This window comes from Asterias rubens, chromosome 13 (genome assembly GCF_902459465.1).
Source record: "Asterias rubens chromosome 13, eAstRub1.3, whole genome shotgun sequence".
NCBI lineage: Eukaryota > Metazoa > Echinodermata > Asteroidea > Forcipulatida > Asteriidae > Asterias > Asterias rubens.
The window spans coordinates 9,541,674-9,557,944 of record NC_047074.1 but is presented as its reverse complement, the minus strand read 5'-3'; the positions used below and the strand labels follow the sequence as shown (position 1 = coordinate 9,557,944).

Below are 16,271 nucleotides of genomic sequence, written 5' to 3'. Positions count from 1 at the left end.
CTAGCAATAAAACTTGATCACTAGACCACCATGGGCCTTATTCCACGTTTAACACACGTAACAAGTATTTGCAATGTCTTTGAAGTTATCAAAGTTTTGCGTCTCAACAATTTGGGGTTTAATTAGGTTACAACTACTCAGTGTTTCTTGCCAAAATTTTTTAGAAATTGTAGCGTTTGATGATGGAGGTATGGTGCTGTTAGGTCGTGTCCAAATTGGCGGCTACAGCTAGATTTCTGCTTCATCATGTGTTGAGGTATAGGACATCCTTAGCAACAGCCAAAGCCGTAGCTGCCAATTTGGATACGGCCGTAACCAGGGCCCCAATTTCTTAAAGCCTGTAAACACAAGCATGAAATTTCCTCCTTAATAAAAAACAGGATTACCAACCAAACTTTTAGCAACAGCCAAAGCCGTAGCTGCCAATTTGGATACGGCCGTAACCAGGGCCCCAATTTCTTAAAGCCTATAAACACAAGCATGAAATTTCCTCCTTAATAAAAAACAGGATTACCAACCAAACTTCCATGTGATTTTCAGGATAAGCAAACAACAGCTGAATGCCAGTAACAAGCAATTTATGCAAAAATTTGATTGGTAATCTTTGTTTTTATCCAGGAAGAAATTTCATACTAAGCAAATTTTTGTGCTTACAGGCTATATGAAATTCGGCCCAGAGTATGGTGTAATTTGGGCTGGTAACTGGCTTCTGCTAAGCAATACTAAGCTTGGGGCACCTCAATCTCACCAACAGGGACAAGGTTTTGTGGATCCTATAGGCTGTGCAAGTGTCACACGTATCGAAACAGAGAACACATTGATTTCTGAAATCAAATCTTCCTTTTACCAATAAAATTTTATCTGAAAGTATCTGAAAGTATCGGAACAAAAAAAATGCTCATTACATTTTTTAATAAAATGAGTTTTAGCTTTTAGCAAAATCATAACTCTGGGACAAGGATGCTTATTAGACCTAAATTTTTTAGAAACCCCTTTTGTAATCAAATCCACATCTGAATAATGAGCCATTTAACAAAATTAACACGCGACACCTCAACAACCATAGATCGCAATGGTCCTGGATGTCAGAATATGCGCGAGACTTGCAGTCTATTGCATTAGTACAGTTTTATCCTATTGCTTTCAAAAGGGAACCAGCCACAGGTATAAGGGTAGGGCTAAATAAATAAGACAACGGCATACTAAAACAACCAAATAAAAACAGTCTGACAAACATGGCATTGTTTTGATTTTTTACTTTTGTCCTTGCATTTATTTATTAACAACCATAATGTCCTTTACTCTAGGCTTGTCCTTATGTTGGCAAACATCTTCAGACGCGAGATGGGTACATCAACTGAAAGTAATAAAGTGAAACAAAAGGAGAAACGTTATTCACCAAGAAAAATATACGCAAAGTGTCTTGCTTCCTAGTATACTCAGCAGGGCTTGAAATAAACAATGGAACTCGGGCCCAAGGTCAGTGACTTTAACACCAATCCAATAAACTCACAACCACACAAAGTCCTGTTTGTCGCAGGAGATAGGTCTTCAATAGGCCTTATAAAATAAAATCTGATCCAGTCAAAATTTTGGGTTGCATACCTCTGCAATTTTGCAGAGTTAAGATCCAAAATTAAAGCCCTGCTTGGCTACCTTGTAAACACGAGCACCCCTATACCACACTTCGGACAAGCAGTTAGCTTGAAACCAGTTTCTTTCTGGACCGTTAATGGTGACGATCAAACTGGCCACCTATTTTTCTTGCTAACCTTTGAATTACGCTTAAGATTTAAAAAAATTGATGTAGTAAGCACGAAAATTTGCTCACCATTTAAGCAACTTTATAAAATTGGTCCCTGGGACAGCTATAGCAGTTGTTTCGGTAAAATTTGATTATCGACGGATTTTTTTAAACATGTTGGCCCTGCTGTTGGATTTTTATTTATTTAGCGTCACACATGCTGCACTTACCACTCTGATTCTCTTGCCCATAGCCTGAGGGGGAAGGTTGGCCTTGAACTTGGCCCTGACGGCACCACTCTTCCCATGGGGTCGGGCGACCTTGCCCCAGATGATTCGTGTCTTGGTGGCCTTTGTGTAGCCAGCTGGCCTCTTCTTGCTGTGAAGATGAATAATTCAAGCTGAGGTTAATAAGACATAAAGTGAAAGACCACTCGCACTTAGATGACCTCTCATGAGAAATATAATTCCTGCAGCCGGTTTCACGAAACGCAATATTGGATTAATCTTATCTTGAGTTACGACGAGTAACTCGTATTCGGGAGAAGTGACAGTTCTGAGATTAGCCGGTTTTGTCTTGATGTTTCCAACAGTATGCCTAGCTCGTTGGACGAGTAACTCGTAACTTAGGATGGGTTCAATACGTCCAAACGCAGATGGATGCAGAACTTAACTCGTCCCAATTTTTAAGATAAATCCTAAGTTAGGAAGAGCTTGGTTAAATCGACAGCAGGCCTTGAACTTTGATTTTTAGAAAGAGCACAGCAATTGTGGGGAAAGATGTAACTGTGTATTGGAACCTTGCAGAGGGCACCACGGCAATCGCTGTGGGTGCCATTGAGTTTTTTCAATAAGTGGTTGTTTCCGCAAGTTTACAAGTGCAGTTGTTCTTATGATCCACACCATGCAAAGCCTCGAACCCCACTTGCTGATTTTTGTTGACGACAGTTTGATTTTAAAAACCATCTTGTGAAAAAGGTCATGTCATTACTACATTAAGTAGGATTTAAAACTTTGCATGGTGGAACATCTCTTTTTGATTAGTGTTGATTCTGAAGAAGAAAAAACATGGTTAACGACTCAACGTTCGATCAGTATGCTCTTTTCAGAAACAACACTACTCAAAAAAGAGATGTTCACATGGTGTTACCACAAACCCTGTCTTAGTGATTACTGCACTTTCGCTAAATAATTTCATTTCCCTAACAAACGGTACCCTGACTCACTTCTTCGCCTTGTAGACGTAGGCGCACCATTTGCCCAGGTACCAGTCCGCATCTTTGCGGTTCTCCACGCCCTCGATTCTCAGCAGGGCAGTGTTCTCATGTTGGTTGCGGAGACCACGCTTGTAGCCTGTGAACACCGCTCTCACGTATAGTCTACAAACAAAACAATCAAGGGATGAAGTCAATCTTAATACTTGGCGAAACTGTATTTTTAAAAGGCAAAAACTTATGTGGTCATGATTGGGCCTGGAATTACAAGCAGGCCACTGCCTCCCGAGCTCCTGGTCTTGGTGCCCCTTCAAAAATGTCCCCTTGACTTAAAGGCAGTGGACTCTATTGGTAATTACTCAAAATAATTATTAGCATACAACCTTACTTGGTAATGAGTAATGGGGAGAGGTTGATAGTATGAAACATTGAGAGAAACGGCTCCCTCTGAAGTGACGTAGTTTACAAGAAAGATGTAACTTTCCATGAATTTGATATTGAGACCTCAAGTTTAGAATTTGAGGTCTCGAAATCAAGCACCTGAAAGCACACAACATCGTGTGGCAATGGTGTTTTATCTTTCATTATTATCTTGCAACTTTCACGTCCAATTCAGCTCAAATTTTCACAGGTTTGTTAGTTTATATGCATATGTTGAGATACACCAAGTGAGAAGACTAGTCTTTGACAATTACCAATAGTGTCCAATGTCTTTAAACATTTTCCAAAGAGGAAATCCAGCATGATTTGAGGAACAATTGATTTGGGAATCCTGAATAAGTTAACTGAAACAGATAACACTATTTGACACATTTTACTGGCGGGCAAGACAAATTGTTGATTTAAAAAGAATTGTAATTATGATTTATTAAAAGGTCAAACTGTAACTTCAGTTGCAAAATTGTAGAAACCGTGATTAGGATGAAGCTTCTCATGTGATTCCCTTCTCTAATTTGCAGAATCACACTTTAATTGAAGCTTTGGTTAAGTTTTAAGCTGATCATTTACAACTTAATCAACAGTTGCAAATAAATATTAACTGTGTCTTTTTAGGGCATGCTGGTATTGTTCTCCTTTGTTTTAACAAGGCATTGTTACTTATTATTTACCTGGTTGTTGCAACCATGTTGACAGCCTCTAGTCCCTGAATAAAACAAACAAAATAAAGTGTTTACAGTAACACATCACTTAAAAGGTTGAGGTTTAGTTGAGGCATGAGGTGATGCTTTTCACTACTTCAAGTTCAAGTAATTGACTTCACAGAAACAGGGTTGACAAGAGAAGAGTTTATCTTTTAAAATTAATGTATTCGTAGGACGGCTAGGCTTGTGAATGTGAGATCCAATTGAGTGATTGCCCAATACTACCACAAAAAAATTCTCATGAGAACATTGCAAAATGCAAGTTCAAAATGTTACACTTTTCAAGCTTCTTAAATAAAAGTTAAAATCTTATCTTCTTTCTTAATCTTACTGTATTCATCCTTGAATTAATTAAAAATAAAAGGGGTCTGCTAAAAGTAAAACTGCCTGGCTACCGTCGCCCCACAGGTCCATTTTGTAATTTTTTTTGACCAAAATGGTGGTTGCCTGGGTTTGCATTTGGATAACTTTCCGTATGGCGCCACCACTTTTTTACTCATTTTTACAAAAAGGGATATATCAATCGGGTAAATTAGATACTATATTAGTTCATATCGGATGAAAAAGTGGTGGCGCCATACGGAAACTTTTCCTTGCATTTTGCTTCAGGGTAAACGTTGATTGCTAGCAATTGGCACTGCTGTTTTATTTCACATATCAATTCTGATTCAGCATGTTCAGCTGTTCAGTTGCGAAACTGATGCGCGAACTGTCCTGTAGTGTAGGGCATGCAGGGCAGAAAATGCAACACATTGCACAGACATGACAATCACATTGGCAGGCATATGAATTGACCACAGGGTTTCTCTCTCTAATTAAAATACTTGAAATTGAAGTGAAGCAGGGTAAAAAAAATAGAGACCGAATAAATTGGAAATTGAAATTGGTGACTTTTTCATGTTTTCAAAATTGTTCGGGTGATCTGATGGATGCAAAATGGAAGAACCTTTTTTCAAAAAACTTTGTCGTTTGTAGCTTTTAAGACCAGCTTTTAACTACAACATAACAATACAAATTTTCCATCGGTCTACAGAAATATTGTTAAAATGTCAACATCCACTAACTCGTCACACATGACTGTGTGTGTGTCTCGTCAGTGTTTAGACCGAGTCGTATACACACGATTATCCAGACGATTTACATCACACTAATCTCCGGTATTTCGAAGCCATCATTGATTAAACGTTCTTCAACCATTTAGGTAAACTACCCATTAATAAATTACATATGAAATTTTTATTTAAAATATCCTGTAAATCTAATAATTTCCCTCTACAAAATATAATTTAGTCGCACCTTCGTTGGACTTCAATGGCCGAAATTGGAAAGGTTGTTTGCTGGATTTGCTGTAATTGTTTTCTCCAATAATGACAACTACTATTTTCTGAAGTACTTTTTAAAATAATGTGTTTATAACCAAAATTATTATTTTATTCTTTGAAATAATTATTTTTTGTTACATTCGAATATTGTCTTATATTTAAGTTTTTAACAATTTTATATAAATGTTATTAAAAATAATGTAAGTTATACTTTGCGAAAGAGCCTTTGGCAGAACTTGCAGTGAAACTTTGGAAACCACATTGTAAACAGTTTCGTGTGTGTGAAACACATTACATGGAGTGATCAACGGTTAACCACATAATTAATAGTACACTGGTCATTCATCATTGGTGCATTAATATTCTTCATTAAAAAATGTAGAATTTGTTTCGGGTTTTCCTCAGGGAATTTGTGCATTTATTTGAATTGCTCCAGCAGACTATATTCAACAAGAATGTGTGTTTTTACTGTCTAGTTTGTTTCTAAAATTGAATATTCGGTAAGTTATTTTTACCTTTTTTTCCTTTTGTTGTTTTTCTGTTTTTTAATTTTCTGTTTTTTTACTTTTTAAATTACCCAAAATTTACAGGTCATTCAACAATTGTATGGCTCCACTTACCTCGTAGTGCAGAAATTTGGTGCTTTCCATGCCACAGTATTCAGTAAGCAGAACTGGAGAATGTTCAGAAAATAAGTGCAGAAAGTGCAGAACTATCAGCAATTGCTGCTTGCGGAAGCAGGGAATTCTGTGCGTTCGGGACGTCGAGCATATTTCAACGGATTAGCAGGGAATTTTGGCTTGTGTGCGTGCATACTCCACGTTCATAATAATACTTAGTTCATACTAGTAGTTAAATTTATTTTGTTAACACTTAAATCATTTACAATTGCAAAAGTAGCACATAACACTTAACTCTACAGGAGAAAAAAAACTTACACAGCTAGCGCAGAAAATCAGTGCTTGCAAGTAAGCGGAAAATGGTGATCGCAAGCACAGAATTTGGCCGGTTTTGGCGGTAAGCAGAGCCATGAAATTAGGCCCGCCAGTGGTGTCACAGAATGAAGTGATTGTCCCAAGTTGCACTTCGTAGCCGGAGCCTTTCGTCCAAAGAAGGGACGTTGCCAAGAGTTACATGCAATGATTAATGTAGCTGAATAAAACAACCAAAAATGAAAGTGACAATGATCACAATAAAGAAAGACAATTAACAAGTAATTCATCCCAGTTATAGTGTTTTGTTTTAATCACCTCAATGATGCAATATCTTAATCCCCTGGGGCTTAACTTTAGTGGAAAGGCTTGGCTGTTGACGTGTCATTTCATATCGCCTGGAGATTTTATAACGCATTTAACCTTTAGGATGGATCTTTCTTCAGATAATAATTAAGTAGGCTCCTAAGTTATCATAATATAAAAACGGTGACTGCTCTATATTCCGACACCCCCATTTTCCAAATGGAAAGTACACAAGGGTTTTGGAACAAGGGTGTCAAAACATAGGGATGTCTGAAAGTCTTGAGAATTTTCAGCATTAACGATAACCCTGTCTCTTGTTCTCCTATTTGCCTTTATTTCATCTCTAGTATCGGGGAAGTGATTTCGCTACCATCATGTCTGAGTTAATGGAGCTGGATTCGCTGTACATCACCACGGTGTTGGAAGACACCGTGGACCAGCTAGCTGTCCTGGGGAAGATAATGCCACAAACTTACGAAGGAAGAGCAGATGCTAATGAGGTATGTACACGTAAGCTAACGGCTACTACTGGAGTCAATTTTGTTCCAATTTTGTTTTAAGTAGTTTTTTTGTTGTAAAATGCAGAGAAGGTACCCCTGATCCAACCTGAAAGCCCAATGGTTCTAGTACGAAGTACGTTAATCCGGAGGTCGTTGGTTCTAATCCCGCTCTAGGCAATCCCTCTGTGGCTGTGCTTCCCACGATGTATCGTAACTTGGGTGTGATCCTTGGATAGACGGCAGTTAAAAGCAACAAGTTTGACTGGTACTCCCGAACAAAGATATTCACAAAATAGGGAGACAGCCAACATATGACTAGATGGGTCAGTTGTTGTAGCCGTTATGTCATTAGTGCAACCCCCCAAAATGTTGGTTTTTATATTGAATTTTTAAGCTGATTGATTATTTACCCAGTCAGTTTCCCTTGTGGTTTTTTTATTCAAATATTTCAGCTTTAACAAAAAAACATGAATGCATGTTGTCGAATTGAGCCAAGTGGTCAAGAATGTAGCAGTATGCCATAGCAGACTGACTCGAGTCTAGTGTTTACTTCCCATAATGCATTGTATCACCTTATAACATGGCCGCCCGCATGTAACAGTCAATTCTCATTATCTGGAATAAAGCTTGACTTATAATCATAACATACGAAGTTGTATCATCTTAATCACCATTGTTTCGCAACATTTTAAGAAATTTTTTCTCTAAATTTGTTCCATGTTAAATTAGCTCAGTGAAGCAGTTGGACTCTAAATCAACAGACACTTAATACAAACTCAGTAGTTCATACTATATCCGTTTGTTATCCAAAGCTGTTTGTTTATTCAAGTACTGAAACAAAACTTAGAAGAGAGGATGGAGCAGTATGCCATAAGCAGACTGACTCAAGTCTAGTGTTTACTTCCCATAATGCATTGTATCACCTTATAACATGGCCGCCCGCATGTAACAGTCAATTCTCATTATCTGGAATAAAGCTTGACTTATAATCATAACATACGAAGTTGTATCATCTTAATCACCATTGTTTCGCAACATTTTAAGAAATTTTTTCTCTAAATTTGTTCCATGTTAAATTAGCTCAGTGAAGCAGTTGGACTCTAAATCAACAGACACTTAATACAAACTCAGTAGTTCATACTATATCCGTTTGTTATCCAAAGCTGTTTGTTTATTCAAGTACTGAAACAAAACTTAGAAGAGAGGATGGAGCAGTATGCCATAAGCAGACTGACTCAAGTCTAGTGTTTACTTCCCATAATGCATTGTATCACCTTATAACATGGCCGCCCGCATGTAACAGTCAATTCTCATTATCTGGAATAAAGCTTGACTTATAATCATAACATACGAAGTTGTATCATCTTACAAAGAACACCAAACTCACTCTCTGGTGTTTCTGATCAGCAGAACATGGGTTTGAGACCCGGTCTTGACAATTGGGTTTTTTTTTTTTTAAGCAAAACCTCTTAACCTGTTTGCTTTGTCTTTCGTTAGGACAAAAGGTCCCTTGTGCTGTGTATAACCCAGTTACACGTTATGTAACAGTTATTTATGCTACCCCTTCGGTTTGCCCCTGTGTTCCTGTTATTGGCTGCTAAATTTTCTGAAGCACCTTGTAAACCCTATTACATAAAGCGGTCTCACAATTCAAATGATTCAAAAACCTTAAATCTTAAATTTTACCTGATTTATTTCTTTGGGCAGATTGTTGGAGATGAGATCGGCAAGATTATCGACAGCCAAAAGCAGCTAGAATCCAAGTATGAGGGGCTGATCTCAAAAAGGACAGAGTTGAGAGCTGGGGGCCGGAGGGGGGACGCAAACCGACTAAAAGAGACTGATCACGAGATCGGGACTGTGGTCGGAGGGATAAGACACGCAGCGCAGACATTTACAAAGAGTTTGAAACAGAGTCCCTTGACGTCAGACAACCTGGGGAAGTTGCAGTATGACAGGTGAGGTATTCTACAACAGCACCGACCAATCATAGAGAAAGGACCACAGAAGGAGTTAGATTGAAAAACCCACAGACCATCACCTCAAGCTTGTCCCTTAGAAAATGCATTGTGATCACCAGTTGCTCTTCCATGGGCTGTTTGCCTTCGTATATAATTATCGTTACCGCCGATTTGCTGGCCATGGTAACCGGCAGTCTGGGTGATAACAATTTTGCTGCTGTTAAACCATGAGTAACCATGGATTTAAATGTATCATAAAAACAATTTTCCATGGATTTCTACATTCAGAAAGAAGTTGTTTTAAACCGGCAGGATTTTTAGTAATCAATGAACCATCTCTGATCGATGGTCAGCTGTGACCAACAGAGAAATTCGTTCCTATATTTGACAATTGTTCTTTTCAGAACTTGTTTAGAAAGTGGAGCATACATGTACTTAAAATAACTATAAGTATTGCATACAAAAAGCAACCATGGCTGTTAAATCACTGGTGCTGGCGGCGGTGATCATTGTCATTTGATGCTGGGATGTTCTAACTCCTTCCATGGTCCTTTCTCTATGGACAAATATGTTACCTCACTTTTAAAATGTGTCCATTGAGATTCTTAGGCCTGGAATCACACAGATGCCAAAGAGCCCCCTGGTCTTGGCCTTGGTGCCCCTTCAAAAGTGGCCCAATAGACTTACATGAAAGTGCCCTTTGCAAAATGAAAATGGCCTTGCCATCTCAAAGACCTCTCAAGACCAAGACTAGGGGCAAAAGAAGCCACGACGTCCGTGGCCTCCAGAAAATGTTAGGCCTGTGTTTTTATTATTAGATCCCTCTTTTGTAAAGTGTTTGTTTGTATTTTTTATCTGTATCATCTGGATGGTTTGATGTGACCTCTGACGTCACACGAAAACCATAACATGATTTGCGCTTCCGCCGGGCAAAGCCTTTGTGTTTTGGCAGCCAGTTAGAAAGTGTATATGCAATCTTACCATGACTACGTGTCTTTTTGCCCGGCGAAACATGACGTATACAGTGTGTTTTCAACCGAGGGCGGTTTGAATGTAAACATAGGTCACATCGTCTATACTTCATGAATGAATTCTCCCATTTGCTTGCAGGCAATTTCTTCAAGATGTCTTGTCAGAAGCCATGGATGAGATCACCAGCGAGAAGACGTTCATGAGTCTCATTCACTCAGTGACTGCCGAGCAGGATCAGAAAGCTGAACTACAGAACACAATTCTCAAGTAAGTCTCCTTTTTTTTTTTTTTATGCAAGTCGCCAGACACACAAGGCTTGAAGGCCACTTCAAGAGGTGGGCTACAATCTATTTTTTCCAGGGGCCGTTGCCACCCACTCCTAGGGCTGAAACAGGGTTACCCCCTTTGCAATCCATCCGGATGTACATGTAGGCTTGGGTGTCATCTATCAGAAGCCTGGCTGGTAGTGCCGAAAGTACTACCTCCCCAACTTTACAAAGTAATCATGGTTAAGTGTCTTGCTCACGACTGGGACTTGAACCCACTCTAGATTTTCAAAATCTCATACAGGGCTGTAATCAAACACCAGAGCTTGAATCCAGTGCTCCTAACCGCTCATAATGCTACTTTGAACATTGCACCAAAATATCAATCTAGAATTTCAAAATCTCATACAGGGCTGTAAATTAACACTGGACCACAGTGGTTTTAAGATTGAAGCAGGAAACTCATGGTCTTGAGCAGGCCTCAAAGTTCCCGCCAGCCACAACGGCCATATGTGGTCGATTTTTTTTGTTTTTGGACCAAAACTCACGAAATTCTAGAAATTAGTTTATAGATGAGAGAGTGAGTAAAATTTGTTTCTTTGCATGGTAAAGAAATGCTACATGTATCCAACCTGAAGTATGTGGAGATACCACAAAACTCTCCATTTATTAAAGGCACTGGACACATTTGGTATCTCGACATATGCATAAAATAACAAACTTGTGAAAATTTGATCTCAATTGGTCGTCGAAGTTGCGAGAGATGAGTAGGAAAAAAAACACCCTTGCGCAAAAGTTGTGTGCTTTCAGATACCTTGAATTCGGGACCTCAGCTGAGGTCTCAAATTCAATTCAAATATTTGAGTGAGAAATTGCTTCTTTCTAAAAAAAACTATGTTACATCAGAGGGAGCCGTTTCTTACAATGTTTTATACTATCAACAGCTCTCCATTGCTTGTTCAAGTAAGTTTTTATGCTAGCAATTGTTTTTAAGAAATGAGTATGAGTGCATATGTTGAAGGCACTGGACACTATCGGTAGTTATCGAGAGCTGTTGATAGTATAAAACATTGTAAGAAACAGCTGTTGAGATACACCAAAGGGGAAGACTGGTCTTTGGCAATTACCAATAGTGTCCAGTGAATCAGTTAATCCAATGAAATGTTTTTTTTATTGAATCCAGAGAGGAAGAGGGGCGCAAGAGGATCAAGAGCCTTCAGCGTCAAATCCAGAATGTCAAGGTGGAGCTCGAAGAAGAGATCCAACAGAGGAACGAGATGATTGCTCACTTGAAAGACCAGCTCCAAGAGATGAAAGCCAAGACCAGCATGGAGGGCAAGTACGTCCAGAAGGATGCTGAGGTTGCCGTCAGTCAGGTCCAGAAGAGATGTACGCTGAGCGAGAAGCAACTCAGGGATGAGATTGAGGTGAACTTGATTCTTCGGTCACACATTCAACTTGCTGGAGCCCCTGGTCCCTCGATTAATGCTGGCTCTAATTGAGTTGTTTGCGCTGACAGTAACAGGCTTTGCAATCATACCCTGGGAAACGTATGGCTAGTCCTAAGTTAGAACGAGTAACTCGTCCTACATTGTAACTTGAGATAAGACTAGTCTTAACTCTTTGTGAAATCCACCCCTGTAATCTTTCTCAGCTCCCTTAGGAGTATACAGCCCTGGACATCCATGGTGCTCCAAAGGCTTTTTCATACATAATATCAACCTTTACCCTTGCAGGTACTTATTTATACCCCTGGGTGAATAAAAGCAATTTTATTCAAGCATTCTTGCTCAATGACACAAGTGTCATGACTGGGATTTTAATCCACAAGCTTTTGTACGAAATATGTAATTTTGCATTTATTGACATCTCCTCTGGAAACTCAAAAGAGCAAAACATTTCATGACATTTTTAAATTTTTTCGTCTTGTGATTAACAGCTCATCAAGAAGAAAATTGACGAGGAGATTCGTGTGAATCAGGAAATAGAGCAATACCTCAAGGCACACCAAGCAGTAAGTACAAGATTGATCAGATGATCTTCCTATCAAGAGAATGAGGCAAACTCCCACTATGGGAAATTAAAAAAACAGGCTGGCATGCAACAGTCAATCTGTTTCAAACAAACATTGGTTTAATGTATATGATTATGAATTGCACAAATCTCTTGAATTGTGATTAAGTAACTAGTCGACAACACTAATTCTTACAGCGGTTAGCTTGGTAGGATTTGGACCCACAACCTTGTGATTGAAGTCAAGCAGTCTAACCCCTGGACCACGGTGACCAGATTAAAGTTATAAATTTGCTTGAGACTTATAAATCAATTTGTAACTTGTTTGATAAGTCGTATACAACCAAGTCGTATAAGTCGTGTAAGTCGTTTATAGTCGTATTAGTTGTATTCAACCAAAATTGACTATGAAGTTGCGATTTTCAAAGTGATTCGTTATACAGAATCTTTTCATTGCCTTTTGTTTTGATACTTTCACATCTCAATTTTTTGCTTTCTGTTTTTAGGAGCTGGAAGAAAAAGTCGACTACTGGATGGAGAAGTACGACACAGACGTTGAGGAAAAGACGCACCAGCTAGAGGTGTTGAAGGCATCCAAGGCCAGTGACCTCGCCAAGCTTCAGGATCTAACCAAAAAGGTAATGCCCTTGGAAAGTGTTTTAACTTCAGCCGTGTTCCCATGGAACTATTCTTCCGCTGTTACGCGGAAAGTTACTGTGACTGGCTTTGGTGTAGTTCTACCAGGCGCTCCTACCTGGACTCATATTCTGCCACAGTTGCATAGTGTTTTACAACAGCGTGGCCACGGTAGTTTTACAGCGCAGAGTGGTTCAGTTCTCACTGGACTTTTTAGCAACCATGTTAAGTTACCATGGCTGCTGCGGCTGAAGTCTTTCGCAACCTCTCTTGGCCTGTTAGTTTTACATCACCATAGTGGTTTGCATTGTGAAATCATACTTCGCTTAGCTATTATGAGTGATACACATCTCAAGGTTAATATTAACTCTTTGTTTTAGCCCAGTGGTCTATTTCACAGAGCACTTACACTCATTTTAAGATGAGATATCTCAAAATGCAGCGTTGCGACATCACATTTTTCCTAGCAATTCAGATTGATACACAGTTTAGACCAACCTTAACTCTTTCTGAACTTTGCCTCTGGGTAATAATGCGTTTGTGTAGAGTAACGATCATTTCTGAAACTTTGCTTTATAACAACCCTTATTATTACATACTTTATGTTTGATTGGATGCTTTTTTTTCTCTTGGCAGTATACTGACTACGAGCAGGTTGTGGTGGAAGACAGAATTGAGAAAGAGAAAATCAGAAGACTTCAAGATCAGGAACTTGAGGAACTCAAATCTACCGTCAAGGTAAGACAGGGAGACACTTGGTCGATTTATCTTGGAATGCTTTGCATCCCCCATACCCCGGAAGAAAATGTTTAGCTATGCCACTTTAGGTGGTGATACAACAAATCTACCCAGAATTCAGGGATGAAAAATTTTGGACTTTTATCTGAATTCAGAAGAAAAAATATTGTCATCCTTGCCACAATTTGTTTTCTTCTTTTTTAGATGTGCCAAATCCTGCTCTTTGATCGTATTCTCTAACACAAATTCCATCATTCTAAGAAATGGTCACTATTGGTAATTGTCAAGGATCAGTCTTTTCACTTGGTGTATCTCAACATATGCATAAAATAACAAACCTGTAAAGATTTTAGCTCAATTGGTCGCCGAAGTTGCGAGATTATAATGAAAGAAAAAACACCCTTGTCCCACGAAGTTGTGTGCGTTTAAATGGTTGATTTTGAGACCTCAAATTCTAAATCTGAGGTCTCAAAATCAAATTCGTGGAAAACTACTTCTTTCTGAAAAACTACGTCACTTCAGAGGGAGCCGTTTCTCACAAAGTTTTATACTATCAACCTCTCCCCGTTACTCGTTACCAAGTAAGGTTTTATGCTAATAAATATTTTGAGTAACAACTGCCTTTAAACATACTTTAAAATTTTGCTGCTTGTTTTGGACCTTTTTTGTCAGCAATGACTCTCACCTCTGACAGTTACAGAAGTTTATGAGCAGAAAAAACGAATTCCTATCTAACAATCAACCTTGTCATTTCTTTTAATCCAGTTACAATCTTGGTGGCGTGGCATCATGGTGAGGAAGCAGATCGGACCGTACAGCAAGAAGAAGAAGAAGAAGGGCAAGAAAGGAAAGAAGGGCTCCGGCAAGAAAAAGGGAAAGGGAAAGAAGAAGAAGTAAATTCATTGTACACTTTTCAGCTTTCCAAATTATAAGTAAATACCTGTAAATATCGAAAAGAAAAGGAAGGGTGGGGTTTTAAACTGAAGTAGGGGTGCATTTTCCTCATTGTTCCAACAGTTGTTTAACTTTATATTGGTGTGCAGAAATTTCAATGTGACACAGGGACAGTTTAGTATTATTAATACGGGAAAAAATACGTTAGGTCTTTAAGGAGCTCTAATTTAAACTGGACCTCATGCCCGGTGCCAGTGGTTTTAGAGCCAGTAAAGTCAGAAGACTGGACCATCAATCTTATGTTGCTTACTTCAGTATTTTCTTTTTGAAGATGCTCCAATGTTAAATTTCACTCCGATAAATGTCCTTCAATTTTGTTAAGTATCAAAGTCTACTTACCAATAAAAGAATTGAGACTAATCTTTCTCTTCAAAACAAACAAACAAACAACAACAAAAGTTTATAATTATGTTAAAACTACGATGTCCCTTTGATTCTGGTCTTTCGCAACAAATTCTGGTTTCGTAAAAATTACAAGCTATTTTCCCACAAAATTTGAGTCCTGAGATCATTTAAACACTACCCATTTTTGGGGCCATACCAAATATTTGGAGATGGCTAGGGATAAATGCCATTCAGAGTAAATAAGACACTAGTAAATTAAACACATTGCTAACTTTGTATAAAATATGCCAGGTGGAATTCAACCGTCCATGTTTACGCATCTTCCCTTTTTTACATTCCGTCCTGGTCTTGTTAACATAATATGTCATCACCAATGTACACACTTTGTTGAGGTTTTTAAAATTGTATCAATAAAATGAAAATCTTTATGAAGGAATATTTCTAAAGGAGTTATATTTATTAATGCTTCTAAAAATGGAAAGTAATTTGTTTGTGTTACTAATTTAAAAAGTTAATGTTTGTGGGAAACAAGAAAATTACTTTTTAACTTTTGCAGGTGTTGGGGGTCTTCCTGAAAATTGGAAAAGAATTGGACAACAACTTTATAATTGATAATCAGCCACAGATTTATATTTTGTACTGCCTTATGTCATAGCTTTTTATTAATGCAAGGATATCTGTTAAACTTCTAACCGTCCAAGTTTGAGCCGTCCTGTGGAAGTTTGTTTTTACTCATAATGATAAATTGAAAATGATATTTGTATTTTTAATAATTTAAAACTTAAAGTATCCGTCCACCACAATATGAACTTGCTACATTTGAAGCAACATAATATGACTGAATTCACCATTTTTGTTAATATTGTGTGTATTTTACAGTTAATGCTTATATGTAGAGTTTGTGGAAAATATGGTGTAATTATTGTGTTTTGAAGGCAATTTGTTGTTGTTCACTCAGACACTACTTTTTTTACCAGACCTGCATTGTATGTTTGGTTATCACACAAGTGCTTGTGGACAGAAAAATAGAGGGTTCTTCTTCTTCATATACCAGTACAAGCCTCACGTGTGAGTAATATCGTACTATGAAGTGCAAAAGTAAGGTCACTATTTAAAAGGTGTAATGTTCAAAACAGGTTGGACAAGAAATGAACTTGGAACAAAAGCCCAAATTTAATTTGTTCAATTTCCACCCTTACCAAGGACAAGTCGACATTGAGTGTGTAG

General features: G+C 38.3%; 2 protein-coding genes across 3 annotated transcripts; one reads left to right on the top strand and one right to left on the bottom strand.

Moving 5' to 3' along the window:
• Nucleotides 1–1,241: 1,241 nt before the first annotated feature.
• On the bottom strand, nt 1,242–5,470 carry LOC117298351 (60S ribosomal protein L35a-like). Its single transcript, XM_033781560.1, has 5 exons — nt 5,396–5,470; nt 4,067–4,101; nt 2,970–3,122; nt 1,975–2,122; nt 1,242–1,357 (listed from the first exon to the last, which is right to left on the bottom strand). Exons 2-5 carry the CDS (start codon nt 4,081–4,083, stop codon nt 1,334–1,336), a joined length of 342 nt encoding a protein of 113 aa, XP_033637451.1. The 5' UTR covers nt 4,084–4,101; nt 5,396–5,470; the 3' UTR covers nt 1,242–1,333.
• Nucleotides 5,471–5,710: 240 nt separating this feature from the next.
• Nucleotides 5,711–15,906, top strand: LOC117298350 (dynein regulatory complex protein 9-like). 2 transcript variants are annotated; one of them, XM_033781559.1, is made up of 9 exons: nt 5,711–5,921; nt 7,007–7,159; nt 8,867–9,117; nt 10,231–10,359; nt 11,542–11,785; nt 12,298–12,372; nt 12,878–13,009; nt 13,644–13,745; nt 14,511–15,906. In XM_033781559.1, the coding sequence occupies exons 2-9, from the start codon at nt 7,034–7,036 to the stop codon at nt 14,640–14,642; spliced, it is 1,191 nt and encodes a 396-aa protein (XP_033637450.1). In that variant the 5' UTR covers nt 5,711–5,921; nt 7,007–7,033; the 3' UTR covers nt 14,643–15,906. The 2 variants fall into 2 exon arrangements, with proteins under 2 accessions (XP_033637450.1, XP_033637449.1); XM_033781558.1 differs by lacking the exon at nt 5,711–5,921 and adding an exon at nt 6,057–6,084.
• The last annotated feature ends 365 nt before the right edge of the window (nt 15,907–16,271 follow it).